The 15,162-nt window shown below is 38.9% G+C and overlaps 1 protein-coding gene across 8 annotated transcripts in view; it reads right to left on the reverse strand.

Moving 5' to 3' along the window:
* RAPGEF2 (Rap guanine nucleotide exchange factor 2) overlaps positions 1-15,162 on the reverse strand; it is a 254,331-nt gene that overhangs the window by 12,983 nt on the left and 226,186 nt on the right. For 7 of the 8 annotated variants that reach the window (XM_066387291.1, XM_066387252.1, XM_066387281.1 and 4 more), the window contains 8 exons: positions 11,684-11,841; positions 10,884-11,124; positions 8,128-8,511; positions 6,004-6,215; positions 4,751-4,874; positions 4,095-4,118; positions 2,849-3,072; positions 1,165-1,371 (listed from right to left, as the gene is read on the reverse strand). In XM_066387291.1, the coding sequence (XP_066243388.1) occupies positions 1,165-1,371; positions 2,849-3,072; positions 4,095-4,118; positions 4,751-4,874; positions 6,004-6,215; positions 8,128-8,511; positions 10,884-11,124; positions 11,684-11,841 (1,574 nt within the window). The remainder of the gene's footprint in view (positions 1-1,164; positions 1,372-2,848; positions 3,073-4,094; positions 4,119-4,750; positions 4,875-6,003; positions 6,216-8,127; positions 8,512-10,883; positions 11,125-11,683; positions 11,842-15,162) is intronic. The other variant, XM_066387263.1, reaches the window with a different exon arrangement.

The following is a 15,162-nucleotide window of genomic DNA, read 5'->3' on the forward strand; positions in this document are numbered from 1 at the left end:
AAAAAAATTTATGGACAAGAAGGTACCATTGAAATTAAATTGCAACAGACACGTCTAAGGACTATTATGGGGATTAGATCTCTGTATGAATCTTGGCAACAGATAAACGTGTGGAGGTGGCAGGTAGTGGGTAACAGAACACCAGCAGAATGGTGGTGAGATGTGGCAGTAGTGTCACCACGTCGGGAACCTTGGATGAGCAGAGAGGATGGCTGTGTTCACCAGGGAAACCGACTGCTTCCACATGTCCCCTCTCCACAGCACCTGCTTTTACTGCAGTAGAAAAATCAAGTCGTGCACATTTTCACACTGAGCTTTTGTTAAATAAACTTTGGTACCAGTCAAAAGTAGTACTGTTGTACCACTTACATAAAGGGACTAACCTCGTAGACCTATGACGCTTAATAGAAAAAATAATGAAGCGCAATTTGGCTCCTTAACATTCAGGAATAAACTGTATTTCCTCCCCAAAGTTATAGAATCAGGGATTCAACAAGTAAGAATTCACCTCTGGACAAATCATTTTGCTTAAAAATATTCTGCCTAAATTCCACTAGTTTATGCATCATACGACCAAACTAGTTTAACCCTTTGGGTAGTATGAACATTCATGTACATCCTCGTGCCTCCTGATCATCCAGAGTACGATCGATTTATTTTAAAAATGTGTAAGGCAACATTAAAAAAAGACAAATGTATGTTCTTCTTGTTTCCATAAGTTGGTTATCAAACAAACATGATTTTAAGTTAATAAAAATGTAACGAACTAATTTCATTTTTTGAAAAAAACCCAACTCACTCCCGGGGGGTCAGCGAGCATGAAAAAAACTCACTACTCAAAGGGTTAAATGATGTATATGAACACTGCAACTTCTGTACGCATTAAAAATTAAATTAGTAAAAGCATAATTTCCCCATTCCATGAGCCCATCCCCCATGGTACAGGAGCACAATTAAGTGAAATACTCTATAAAATCAGTCCCTTCCACTGACAAAAGTCAAGTAGAACTTACTAGATATTAATATTAATGCTTTATGAAGAAGTAATCATCAGGGGGAGACTCAAGAATATTAGACAAAGTTATCCAAGACAAGCATGTTTCTTCCTAGTTTTAGAAACATGACAGTATTGCACCAAAAGAGGCCATCAATTTAATCGCCTACCAAAGGGTGGGAGGTCCTTCACGGGCACCTTCTTTCGTGAAGGGTACAGAGACACCGCGGGAACCTGCAGTCCTTGGTTGACTTTATGTGATGGCGGCGGCTGCGGGGGCTGTGACTGCGGCTGTGCTTTCTGTTGTGACCCTGCCCGCGGAGCCACTGGGGAGGTCTCGGTTTTGACAGGCTTTTTGTCACCAGGATTCTTAGGCACTGATAATTGTTTGGTTTGAAAATAGAACAAGAAATTGAAGATGTTAGTAGCTACACACAAGATAACTTTAGAACCGCATAAGCATTTTGGGCAGGTAGCAGACTAAAATGTGTGTCTTTCTTTTCTCCTGCTGCCTACATAAAGGACAGAAATGGGGGGAGGGGACCCTAGTAACAGAAATCATTAAAGGCATGACAGGACACATATATTTACCTTATGAAACTAGCTATCTCAAAAGATGATTGTACTGTTAGACCACGTCAAAAATAAAAAATAGAAGAATATGAACTGAGCGTACAAAAAACAAAACAAAACAAAACTCAAGTAGATCATAAAAACTACCCCAGGAAAATTGTTAAGAATTATTTTTCTAAAATGGTGTCTGAAATTCCTTGATATATGTGAGTTTACTACTTTTACTTAATAAATGGTATTAATTGTAATCTTTGTACTATCGAATTTTCTCTTCTATGGAGCAGAATTACGTTAGCCAATACTGCTCGAGTATAGCCAATACTGAGTGTGTAATTCCATGGCAGATAGAAAGCAAACCAATTTAATAGGGTGATTAAATGCTATATGTGTTCTATATTAACGACTCAATGATGTATGTATACTTCCTGCAATTTACATATAAAGAAGCTAAGGATTAGGGAGCACAGGTAACTTGCCTAAAGCACCCTTGCTAGGCTGAGGAACAGACAGGATGTGAAATCAGCCCAATCTGACCTCGGAGGACAAGCTCTGGATCATGACACACAGAGCTTCTTTACTGTCCTAGGAAAATCTAATAACTTCAATTTCCTCAAGTCACCTACATAATGTCTATTCATTAGATGGCATCTCCAAACCTGCCTGTAAAGACCCAGCGTGTCTTACATGGAACATGCCTCTGCCTTACAGATATAGATACAGATAAAAAGGAAACCGCCCCATTTCTAGGCTGGCCAGACTGTTAAAGGCTGGGACACCTCACATTCGGCTGAGCTGTGATTCACTGTGAGCAGAGTTATCGCTTTCCATGGTAGCTGAGCTTACTGCTAGGTGCTGTCTGGGCTCGGGGGATAAAAGGCAGCCGGCATACCTAGTTCCGCCCTGTTCTGACCTAGCGGGCCCCTCACCCTCTCAGGTAGCTCATCACTTTGGAAGTATCTGAGTGAGAAAACAAGGGATGCATATGGAAGACACATCACCCATGTGTCCCCTGCCTGCACACTTGACTGTATTGGGATGAAACCGAAACAATGCTCACTCTAAATAAGTCTATGGTGTCCTCCTCCCCACACCGACCCAGCTGGACATGAGGCTCAGCCAAGGACAGTGCAGAATGGCATTCACCAGCGGCCTTCAGGGCGGCTCAGGACCCTCCCTTCCCCTCCGCGTCAGCCCCACCGCGTCACCACCCGCTCCGCGGCCCAGGAAACAAGCCAGCATCCCACCAGTCAGACTCCACAGCCGCTTTCAGGAAACACTCACACGTGTTGGTTGCTGGCTCGCACTGCAGGGATAATGTCTGGAGACTTTCTTCATCCATTTCTAACTCCAAATTGGACAGGTACTGCTTCACTTTTCGAGCCATTTGGGCGTCTTCATAAAGCTTTTTGGCATTGAGAAAGGAACTACGACGTACCCGCTTTTTATGACCACCTGTCTGAGCAACGTCTAGCACTGTTGCGTTTGTACTACCCTGGCTGAGGGACCTGGAAGACGAAAAGGGAGATATGCAGCTCACTCTAGCATGGGGTTACTGGACCGCTTTGAAACCTGCCAAGACTTAGAAAATATTCTATGTTCAAAAGGTCACATGCTTCATACTGGTAAGTAAACTGTTACAAAGGAATACAGAATAATATGGCTTCAATTTTTCTTCAAAAAAGAATCCTGCATACATACATATATATGTTTGGTGTCTGTTCTGTTCCAGCAAGTAAAATCTACTTTTCATATCCACAGAGCACCCAAGTCAGTCCACTCATAGATAATAATTACTTATAGAAGCTCATGCAAAAATACAGTTATAATTAGGATTTACATTAAATTTACTTCCCCTGAGATTATGATTTACAAATGTTTTAAAAAATCAATTAAAATTTTATAGTTGCTTTCTTATTCCTTGGGTTAAATGTAGTGAGTTTCTAAAGTAATGTGGTCAAACTGTTAATGAAATGGTCACCATGCAAATGTAAACATATATGTATAGAAACCAGCGCATGAATTGTTAAGAATTATTTTTTAAAAGAATTGGTTTATAGAATGAAAACAGTAGTTAGTTGAGCTGTAAAAAATTTAGCTTTAACACCTAGGGGCAGCATTTACACTACATATATTTACTTCTCAAATATCCGTGCAATGGTATTTAAATTGCACAATTTCGCCTTCTCACATCCTCCCTCCCCTCACCCAGCGTTAGGCTTTTCCCATTTTGAAACACAGAAATCGTATTAAAGTGAGATCTCTCTGAAAACTCTGAAGTATGTCTGACCTACAGTTCCCCGGAACAATCACTGATCACTTCACAGCTCTCATGGACCATGACCTCAAAAGCAAAAGCCCCAACAGGTTCAACTTGAAGTTAAGTTTGCCACCTGAAATTCTGCTAGAGCGAGAGGGTTAAGAAAAAAAAATGCAAAAATGCAAAGCATCAGAAGATACAGCAGGTAAGGAAACAATGCAATGAGCAGGATAAGGACCGGGTGGGGGTGTGCAAGGTCTCCACACTTACCCCAAACTCCTCCACTTCTTCTTCCTGTAAGTGAGAGCCATGGAGATTGAAGCATGGGTGTAGAGAGAGAGACAGAAAGATCACAAGCTCAGAAAGAAAGGACTAGACTTCCGAATAAGCAGTATAAGAAGCCCACAAACATCAAACTGCATATTCACCTCACACACACAACTGTACCAGAAATATTTACGGGGCTCAAAAGACAAATGCATTTACATTTTTTTTTTTAAAAGGAGACTGACTCCTCTTCTCCCCTTCATTGGACTCATCATTTTTTGGCTATGCTGACAATTAAATCCATTGTGTGTGTATTGAAACAATATTGTTTGGGTTATTTACATATTTTAGTTCATACTACCAATTATGAGTTTTAGCTCTACAAATGATTGCTCTGAAAAATAAGGAACGAATAACTATCTCAAGTTAAATGAAAAATGTTTGAAGGACAAACTGTTTATACTGGCAATCAAAAGTGCTCTCCATATGGAATAAGACAGTGAGCTCTCAAATTAGAGCTCAATGAGATTCTCTGCATGACCTAATAGAATTTTCTGCCAAGCTATAAATGTAAATATTCAAACTTCCCTCATTTATTAGGAAGCTCTAAACTCAACCCTCTCTAATCCCACACGTGCCAGTGAAGATGACACACTCACCGAGTCCTGAACATGAGGGCAGGGTCCATGTTAACCGAAGCCATTCGGCCAACATGACGAATTTCTTTTGCAATCATCCTTAGCTTCTCAAAATTGACCAGCCCGTCAACTTTTGAGTCATTTCCTATAATTGGCAAAAAAAAGAATCACATGGAATCACATGGACTTATTCTTCTCTGGAACTGTATTTTTAAATTTTATTTTTCAACTATAGTTAACATTTAATGCTATTTTATGTTAGTTTCAGATGTACAGCATAGTGGTTAGACAATTATAAATTTTTATTTTATTTTATTATTCATTTTAGAGAGGAGAGAGAGAGAGAGATAGAGAAAGACAGAGAGAAGGGGGGAGGAGCAGGAAGCATCAACTCCCATATGTGCCTTGACCAGGCAAGCACAGTTTCAAACCAGCGACCTCAGCGTTCCAGGTCGACACTTTATCCACTGCGCCACCACAGGTCATGCCAACAATTATAAATTTATGATGTGATCTCTTTGATAATTCCAGTGCCCACTTAGCACCATACGTAGTTATTATAATATTGAATACATTCTCTACATACAACTTTATATTCCCATGACTTTTTTTTAAATTTAGAGGTTTAGTTTTAAAAATTGGTTTTAGAGAGAAAGGGAGGGAGAAAGAAAGAAGAAATATCTTGTTACTCCACTATTTATTCATTCATTGGTTCTTTTTTTTTTTTTAAGCAAGAGAGAGAGAGAGAGAGAGAGAGAGAGAGAGAGAGAGACGGTGAAAGGAAGAGAGAGGAGAAGCATCAATTCTTCATTGCAGCACCTTAGTTGTTCATTGATTGCTTTCTCATATGTGCCTTGACTGGGGGGCTCCAGCAGAGCAAGTGGCTCCCTGCTTAAGCCAGCGTTGGACTCAAGCCAGCAACCATGGGGTTAAGTCTAGAATCCCACACTCAAGCCTATGAACCCGTGCTCAAGCCAGATGAGCCCGCGCTCAAGCCGACAACCTTGGGTTTCAAACCTGGCTCCTCCGTGTCCCAGTCTGACACTCTATCCACCGTGCCACCGCTTGATCAAGCCATTGGTTGATTCTTGTATGTACCCCGACTGTGGGTTGAACCTACAACCTTGGCATATCCAGATAACATTCAAATGAACTAAGCAACCTGGCCAGAGCTCCCCATGACTATTTTATAACTAGCAATTTGTCCTTCTTAATCCCTGGCATTTAGTCTATATTTCCACAGTGAAGGGAGGAATCCTCAACTTTGTATTTACCTTCATGAAGGAACGTGAGATCTTTCTTAATAACTGGGAATAGAGGAATTATGGGAGGCTGTAGGTTTTGACTATTGAGGACATTGCGGTATTTTGCCATGTTTCTGGAAGGATCGAATAGGTCTTGGAGATCTTGAAACAGCTTTTCATATTTATTGGGAAGTTTTTCCCAGGTGGTTCGCAATCTTGCTACTGGTGCCAGGTTTAGGCCACTGAGAGAAAAAAAAAGAAAACGTGGTATAAAATGAAATGACTCATCTTTATGAAATAAAAGTAAAACAGCACATTGTCAATCTATTAACATATAGCACCTTTGGGTGCGATTTACACAGGACAATTTACAGAAAAATTCCTAAGGAACTGTTAATAATTCTAGGTAATGAAAATGGAAGATGGAAGCAGGGTCAGTATCAAGGGGTTTTAGGTTTATTCTTCTGTTCTCAACACCATCTGATTTGCTTCCTCTGAGCAAAACCACTAGAATGAAAGTATCACAAGGATAGACCTTTTGTTTCTTTGCTTTGTCTCCAGATAGAGCAGTGCTTGGCACATAGCAGACTGGCCAAATATCTTATAGTAATAAAATAGAACAAACACCCTCATAGTAAGGAGGATACAATCATACTCCTAGAAAGAGAAAGTGACTAATTTAACAATCACCATCAATATCAATATTGCTAATTGTTTCACTTTTGTTATTTTCCTCCAGCCTCAATCTAAGCACTCAAAAGGGGGGAAATATCAACATTTACTGGGCATTTTCCTTGTGCTGGCTGATGGAACGCCACAGATATTACAGTAGCCCCCCCCCCCCACTCCATAATTTTGCTTTCTGCAGTTTTAGTTACCTGCAATTAACTCCAGTCCAAAAATATTTAATGGGAAATCCCAGAAATAAACAATTGATAAGTTGAGATTGCATCTGTGCTGAGCAACACAGTAAAATCTCATGTCTTCCTGCTCTGTCCGGTGTGCCATGCTGCATGCACTCCCCACCAGTCAGCCCCTTAGTATGCTCTGCCCGGTGTGCCATGCTGCATGCACTCCCCACCAGTCAGTCCCTTAGTATGCTCTGCCCGGTGTGCCATGCTGCATGCACTCCCCACCAGTTAGTCCCTTAGTATGCTCTGCCCGGTGTGCCATGCTGCATGCACTCCCCACCAGTCAGCCCCTTAGTATGCTCTGCCCGGTGTGCCATGCTGCATGCACTCCCCACCAGTCAGCCCCTTAGTATGCTCTGTCCGGTGTGCCATGCTGCATGCACTCCCCACCAGTCAGCCCCTTAGTATGCTCTGCCCGGTGTGCCATGCTGCATGCACTCCCCACCAGTCAGCCCCTTAGTATGCTCTGTCCGGTGAGCCATGCTGCATGCACTCCCCACCAGTTAGCCCCTTAGTATGCTCTGTCCGGTGTGCCATGTTGCATGCACTCCCCACCAGTTAGTCCCTTAGTAGCCGTCTGGGCTGTCGGATCAATGGCTGCAGTACTGCAGTGCTTGTGTTAGGTAACCCTCTCTATACTTAATAATGGCCTCAAAGCTGTTCACATAGCTTTCATTACCATATATCGTCGTAACTGTTCTATTTTATTATTAGTTATTGCTGTTATTGTGCCTAATTTATAGACTAAACATTATCATCAGTACGTACGTGCAGGAAAACACATCGTATGTGTAGGGCGTGGTGCTACCCAAGCTTTCAGGCATCCACTCGGGGGTCTTGGGACATATTCCCCGTGGATAAAGGGGATTTACTGTATATCATGCAACCTGCTCCATAACTCTCTGGCGAATTGTTATTTTATAGAGAAATAAACTGATGTTCAGAGCAGTTCAAATAAGTTCCCCAAAGTTACAGAGTTAAAAAAAAGAAAAAAGAATAAAAGGGGGGACAGCAGTGACTATAGATTTTCTGGACTCCAAGTCATATTAGAGATTTTAAATTGAAGATAAAGGTCAGGATTCAGAGGAAAAAAATTGTTCAGTAAGATTCAATTAAAACTACTACCCTTAAAAAAGAAAATTAAAAAAACTACTACCCTTGCACAAATTATATGGTGTTCCTGGATTGATACATGTTTTTAACCTGCAGCCTGAATTGAATCTTAAGACAGATCTGCTCTTACCTGATGATTGCAAACATTGAGTTAAAATTCTTGCACTCCCTACAGTGTAGTGCTATCTTGATGAAATGCTTAATGATCTTCATCCTCTTCAGCTGGTTCGTCTCTCTCAGAATTTCAGATGCTACCCAAAACGTTTCCTGGTTAATGACTTCTTCAAATTTCTTCAGGTTGGCACAGCTGGTTTTTGATTTCAATTTAAATAAATCATCTATATATTCAGTAGGTTCAATGTTGCGGAAGAGTTCAAAGTTTCGCATCGAGAGTTGTGTGGCAACTTCCACAGTGCTGAGCTGCAGCAGGGAAATCTGACTCTCTCTCAGCAACTCCTGTGCGTCCTCATCTGAACAAAGGGTTTCTGTCTCCATGTTGTTTTTCAAGTAATATCTATGGAAAACACAGAATCGAAAGCCTAAGCAACAGTCTCGTGGTATTCCTTAAAAGAATATTGCTACTTTTTAATAGAATGTTTGAGAGAACACTGAATCGAATGATGAAAGGATTCTTATTGATTATAAGAATAATCAATAATAATAAAGAATACTCACTAATCCCCAGACCACAGAACCACTTATCTAGAAGTCATTGATGAAAACTAACAAATCACATGGAATTTCATGTGAACCACTTGTAATTTCTTTTTCTCTTGTCCATCTTTGGTTTCTAGATTATTTTACTTTTTCTTTTTTGCTAGAAATGATAGAAAATAGCTAAATTAAAAATTTCAGTTTAAATAAAGAAATAGGCTCTAAGGAGGAAGCAGGAAGATCAGGCACAGGTCATCCTTCCATTTTCCCAGAGAGAATCTGTGGCTATCAATAGGCTCAAACTGAATCAAACCATGTTTACCTACTTATTCAAAAACCAAAACAATCTATAAGTCATTTCCCCCTAGTTGATCCTATGAGTAGAACAAAACAGAAAGAGATTTTACCTTTTAAATATCTGATTTTCACCAAGCCCTACAAGTAAGTGTGGCCGATACTATTCTTAGTTTTCACATGAGGAAACAGAGGCGACTAAAGATGAATGACTAGTTAATTCCAGTTGCAGGGACAGGAACTCAGAAGTAATGCTCCTTTCTCTTTATAAGCAACTTGTTGAAAATAGAATCCAGATATTTGCCCTGTGACTTTAAAACATATGCTTTCCCGCCTGACCAGGCGGTGGCACAGTGGATAGAGCATCGGACTGGGATGCGGAGGACCCAGGTTTGAGACCCCGAGGTCGCCAGCTTGAGCGTGGGCTCATCTGTTTTGAGCAAAAGCTCACCAGCTTGGACCCAAGGTCACTGGCTTGAGCAAGGGGTTAGTCTGCTGAAGGCCCATGGTCAAGGCACATATGAGAAAGCAATCAGTGAACAACTAAGGTGTTGTAACGAAAAACTGATGATTGATGCTTCTCATCTCTCTCCATTCCTGCCTGTCTGTCCCTAACTATCCCTCTCTCTGTCTCTATAAAAAACCCAAAAAAACCAACAAAAAAAACCCCAACAACAAAAAAAACCACACACACACATAAAACATGCTTTCCCTAAGTCAAATTTTATAAAGAAATAAACAAAATGAGTACACAGTGGGAGTTCTGCCAATCAAGCCTTTTGCATATTTTGCCAAGGCAAATATGACAGAAAACACATGACTTGGGCTACTGACACGATCAGATTACGTGGTCTCAGTTTTGATTACTGGTGAAGCCCCTGACATGTATCCATCTATAATTCTCTTGAATAATGAATGTGAATCATGAGTCTGCACCTCAATGGGGATTTGTAGAACTCCAAGACAGTTAAAGAAATAAGGAGAAAAATCGATCTTCTAAAACAACACTACTTGCTAGTGGCAAAATTGGAAATAAAGTAAAAAAGAGTAGAAGGTTATGGGTGGTAGCAAGAAAACAAATTTTGAGTGAATCCAACCACAGTCTGGATGTATAACATAAAAAATTCAAGTGCAATGAAACACACCAATGGCAAGTAACAGAAAAAAATGTGATTTTAGGGACTACTTAATTTTTAGTCAGTGCCGAATCTAGTCATTACATAAGAGTCAAAACTTAACTACTTTTTCAGATTTCACTACTCTGTGCTTGAGAATCCAAATTATATACATCTATTGATGGAAATACCACGCAAGAGATGGACAAAGTCAGGTACAATGTTGTCTGGCAAGTTATGTGTGTTACATAAGCACTTATGCAGCAAGGGACCAAGCTTTGCAGCAATTAAAGTCTGGTTCCAGAGTTAAGAAGGGTTTTTCACAGTACCACGTACAACATTAGGCAGCACTGGCCAATTACATTGTCATAGACGTCTCTGCCTAAATAAATGAAGTTCCTAGGAGAGTTAGGTCAGCAGGAGCAAATGACAATAGAATTCTATTAGACAATGTTTTTGTAATATACATTTCCTAGAATTAGAGAGCATCTGTGACTTTATGTCAGGCTTTCTTTACCACTCTGCCAGGCCAGTGTCCTAAAGGGCTAGCGTGAAAAGTTACTGCTTGCCCACACAATGGTGGGCAAAAACAATATCCAGGTCACAGTGTCTTGTTTTGAACATGCTCTTCAGAGATCCTTGTGAGGGTCAGAATGTACCATGCGCATTTACTTTGATAAAGCAACTCTAGGTGTGTGTGTGGGGGGGGGGAGGGGGTAGGGTACTTACTCTTTAAAAAACCCTTTGAAAGTGTTCACCTCTTAGACTCTGATGTGTGTTTGAAGGGGCAGTAAACAAAGCCAAAGAGATAGCTATGGTATACCTTCCACTGAGTTGTATTCTATCAGCAAGTTTGGAAAGCTGGTCTGGAAGTCTTCTTTGCTTGATGACTCCCTCGGGTGTGACAGAGACCTCACAGAGCGAATACTGATCAGGAGTGGCAGTCACAGCAAACTCCCTGATGGCCTGAATGACCACTTCCTTCGCTGTGGTGTCTTTACTGATCATGATGTATCGGCTTTGCTGATCAGCTTTAAAAACCCTTAGCACTTGATCTGGCAAGTCTGGGGGGAGGAAAAGCCATACATAAGTAAAAAGTATTTTAATATATAGTAATAGAATTAAGTGAAGTCATCTGAAAAAAAAACTTATTAAAGATAATGCTAAAGTTTCACCTCTTCCTTACTACAGCTCTTCTTCAAAGATGTAATAAAAAACATGCTGATAATCCGCAAAAACACATTTCCCCCTATAAATCACTAAATGATCTACAAATACAAACACACCAGCTGAACACAAAACTGTCAGTTTAGCACAAAAGGTAAAAAAAAAATAGGTCTTTTACCCTATTTACCTAATGTAACTTAGTCATGTCTGCATGGCATGTATTATCTTCATTTTATGAAAGAGAAAACAAGTTCAGTGAGATTAATTTGCCTATGGCCATATCAAAATAGTCTGAAGAATAAAAAAGAGCTGGTTACAGTTGTTTTAAGGTTTACCCCGACTCTGAGCATCTGGTAAATCCATGGCAAACCAAAAGAGATAGGTACAGCATTACTGTTATGTTAGAAGGAAAGAGATTAGTGCAATAAAACAAAAAGCAGTCTGAGTAGTGCTCACCAGGAGTAGTGCTGAAGTCTAAAATGCGATGATGTGACTGCAGTAAATCAGGATTACTGGATGACAGGGTTCCGCTGACAGGCAATGCAGTTGGGATATGCTTTGTCTGCCTTAATCCTACTATGCTGTCATCTTGAGACTGACCAATCCCAATATCACTGAACAAAGAGGAAAATGAGAAAATAAATAATCAACGAATTGGGAAGTTTAACTCATCAATATATAAGACAGGGGTCCTCGGGTTACCACAGTCTTGACATACAACTTTTCAAGTTTACAACACTTCCTTAAAAACTTAAAAACAATTGAGACATGGGTGTTTCGGCTTATGCTATTAGCATGTACTGATGGACTACGCGGGAGAACCAGTTTGGATGAATGTGGTAGAAGGATGCGCAGTGACGTGGCGTGTAAGTGAGGGAGCTGGTGTCCCACAGTACGCTTTCCCTACACCATTTTGTACTGTTAAAAGCGCAAATGTTCCGTTTGTGTTAGGCTAGGGTGTGTTTCACCTTATACCAAAATTCGGGTTACATCACCATTGTAGGAATGGGAGACTGTGTTGTAACCCAGGGATACCCTGTAGATACAGACCATAAATAAATCATCTTTTATAAAACATGCAGTTAATGTAAAAACTGATGAATTTGGTTGAAAATTGCAAAAGTAACTACTGCTTAAGTGTACCCAATTCAACTTGTTTTGCATTTCTTAAGTTATATATAGTATGTTTTTCTGAAACCTGTATCTTTTAAATAAGACAAATCATAACAAATATTAGTAGTTTTTCAGTACACAAATACATTTAAAAAAAGATAAGCTCTAGTTTCTGATGGAAACAGATTTTTAAAACAGCACATTAAAAGAACACAGTTCTTACTCAACTGATGGCTTCTATATCAGAATGATAAACTATTTTATAATCTGATCTTTAAGAACTGAAAAAATTGACTAAAGGAATGGGGGGGGGGGAGAGTCAAATTGTCCCAATTTCATTCTCTGATGTTTCAGAGAAATAAATGAAATCACTATGGAGTCTAATGTAAATAAACCCTGATACCGACATTATTTCTTAATTATACAGAGCATTAAAAAGCAGTGGTGCATCAGTTTCTGTTTTCTGTAATGCCAGCAGATCTAATCCATGGCTTCTTGGAAGCTTACTTAATGTAAATATACTCTCAAGTCTATGAATAAAACCATCATACTCATTGCTTATCCTTAGGATTCTACTGTAGAAGTCTTTTGTAGCTTGATACATTCTTTGCATCCAAGACAAGGCAACAGAAATCCAATGAATAACTCATAATTCTCTACTCATATTTTCTGGTTTACATGTAAGTTCCCAGAGGAATACTACTTCTTATGGATAGCTACAAACTCATTTCCATTTATAAAAAGCTTGTTACTGTGGACAACTCCCGAAACAAGATTTGAAACATAGTTAATAATATTTAAAAATTATTTCTAGATTTGAAGGGTCAACTGTTTTCAAAACATCCAAGTAAAACAATATGCCCGCAAAACAGAAAACAATTCAATCATAAGCAAATGGTCAGAGGTCTGTGAGTTTCTATAAATACCTTGAAAGAAGAACAAAGAAAATTATACTAAGGTTGGAATATCATGAATAAAATGAAGACTTTTAGCATCAATTACATTTTCAGACATTAGAGCTTGACCATAATACTATCTTCAATGGCTGTGCTGAAAAGAGATTTAGCAGTGTTCTTTCTCCTTATTTTTTGGTGAAATAGACATTATAAAGGGAAATAAGCAAGGATAAGGGCTTTCTTTAAAAAAAAAAATTAAAGACAATTTTAGTGTAAATTCTTTTAAATTTACAAGGAAGTTCATGCCAAAATAAAACTATCTAACCACACGGAGGCATACATGTAACAACCCAAAGTATTAATGTTCTGTGAAACATTCAAACTTTCACATTGTTAGTAGAATTTTACTATTCAACCATATAAGTGAGTCTTCACTGCCAAAAATATTAGCTATGATCTGAGACAGCTGCAATGGGTCCAGGCCAAAGATAGAGCTGACTGGGCTACCCCTGGCACAGATTGCAGTAAATACGAGAATACTGCAGGCATCCCTCAGAGAGCTGGCTTCTTAAGAAATGTTTCTCTGCAACATTTTAACACTTAACATGACCTAACTCTCCTCTCTCTCTTACATTTGTTATCCGCAGACCTGGGCCTATTCTTGGATTGATACTACTTTTATATTCGAGACAATTCAGAAATGTCCACCTCTGAACGCGTCCTCTTACTGTTTGAACTTTCCAATTCTCATTGTTACTGAAATGAAGTTTTAGCCTTTGTTGATTTTGGTCTGTTGACTTATTCCCCCCTTTTCTCTGGTTTCCTCAGTATCTCTCTATTTACTTGACAGACATCTGAACCCTACAATCCTCTTGTTCACCCCTTTCTCTCCCCTCCATTTATATCACTCTATCGTGCCTAGCCTTGGCAGTCTGCCATCATTCAGCATCTTAGCTTCTGTGATGCCAATAATGTTTAGGAGAGAGGGGGGAAAAACAGTGTATCTAGGAGATTTCTCTAATTGACTAGTGTAGTGCCTTTATCAAACAAAAAAGAAATATTTATAACACATGTTAATTTCTAGGAGAGAAAAATTTAAGTAGTGGCCAGTATTAAATCAAGTATATCATACCAATATATAGACCCTACATTTTACTAAGCCTTCTTTTAAGTATAATAATTTTTTCCTTTTAATTGCATTATAATATGAATTATAGCTAATAATTTTATATTATAAAATACATAAATGATTCATACACTTCATCTATATACCAAGATGCTTCCTCAGTTTTATAAGTTCAACACATCTAATTATTATCAGTCTTTCCCCTTCTCTAGCTGTTGAGTATCTTTCTAAATATACATAGGACAAAATTATACATATTATTCTCATACTATGGACTTGCCAATATCTTGTACCATGAATGGATTACCATATTTTTTGTTCCATAAATACACTTTCCCCCCCCAAAAGTGGAGGGGAAAATGCCTGTACATCTTATGGAGTGAAAAATACGGTATTTTATTAAATATTTTAACACACCATTTGGTTCAGAATATTTTTTTTCTTATTTTACTCTTTAAAACCCTAGATGCGTCTTATGGTCAGGTGCATCTTATGGAGCAAAAAATATGGTAAGAAATATTTTTATTTATTTAAAAACAAGGTTTTTTAAAGAAGGGTAACTTTCAAAATCAGATTCTATTTTCTGTAATGCCAGCAGATCTAATCCATGGCTTCTTGGAAGCTTACTTAATATAAATATACTCTCAAGTCTATGAATAAAACCATCATATTCATTGCTTATCCTTAGGATTCTACTGTAGAAGTCTTTTGTAGCTGATACAAAAATACCAATAAAAATCCAATCATAATTCAATGGGCACAACACAATTTTGACACTCAACCCATCAACAGTATATTCT

Source organism: Saccopteryx leptura, chromosome 1, assembly GCF_036850995.1.
Source record: "Saccopteryx leptura isolate mSacLep1 chromosome 1, mSacLep1_pri_phased_curated, whole genome shotgun sequence".
Classification (NCBI taxonomy): Eukaryota; Metazoa; Chordata; class Mammalia; order Chiroptera; family Emballonuridae; genus Saccopteryx; species Saccopteryx leptura.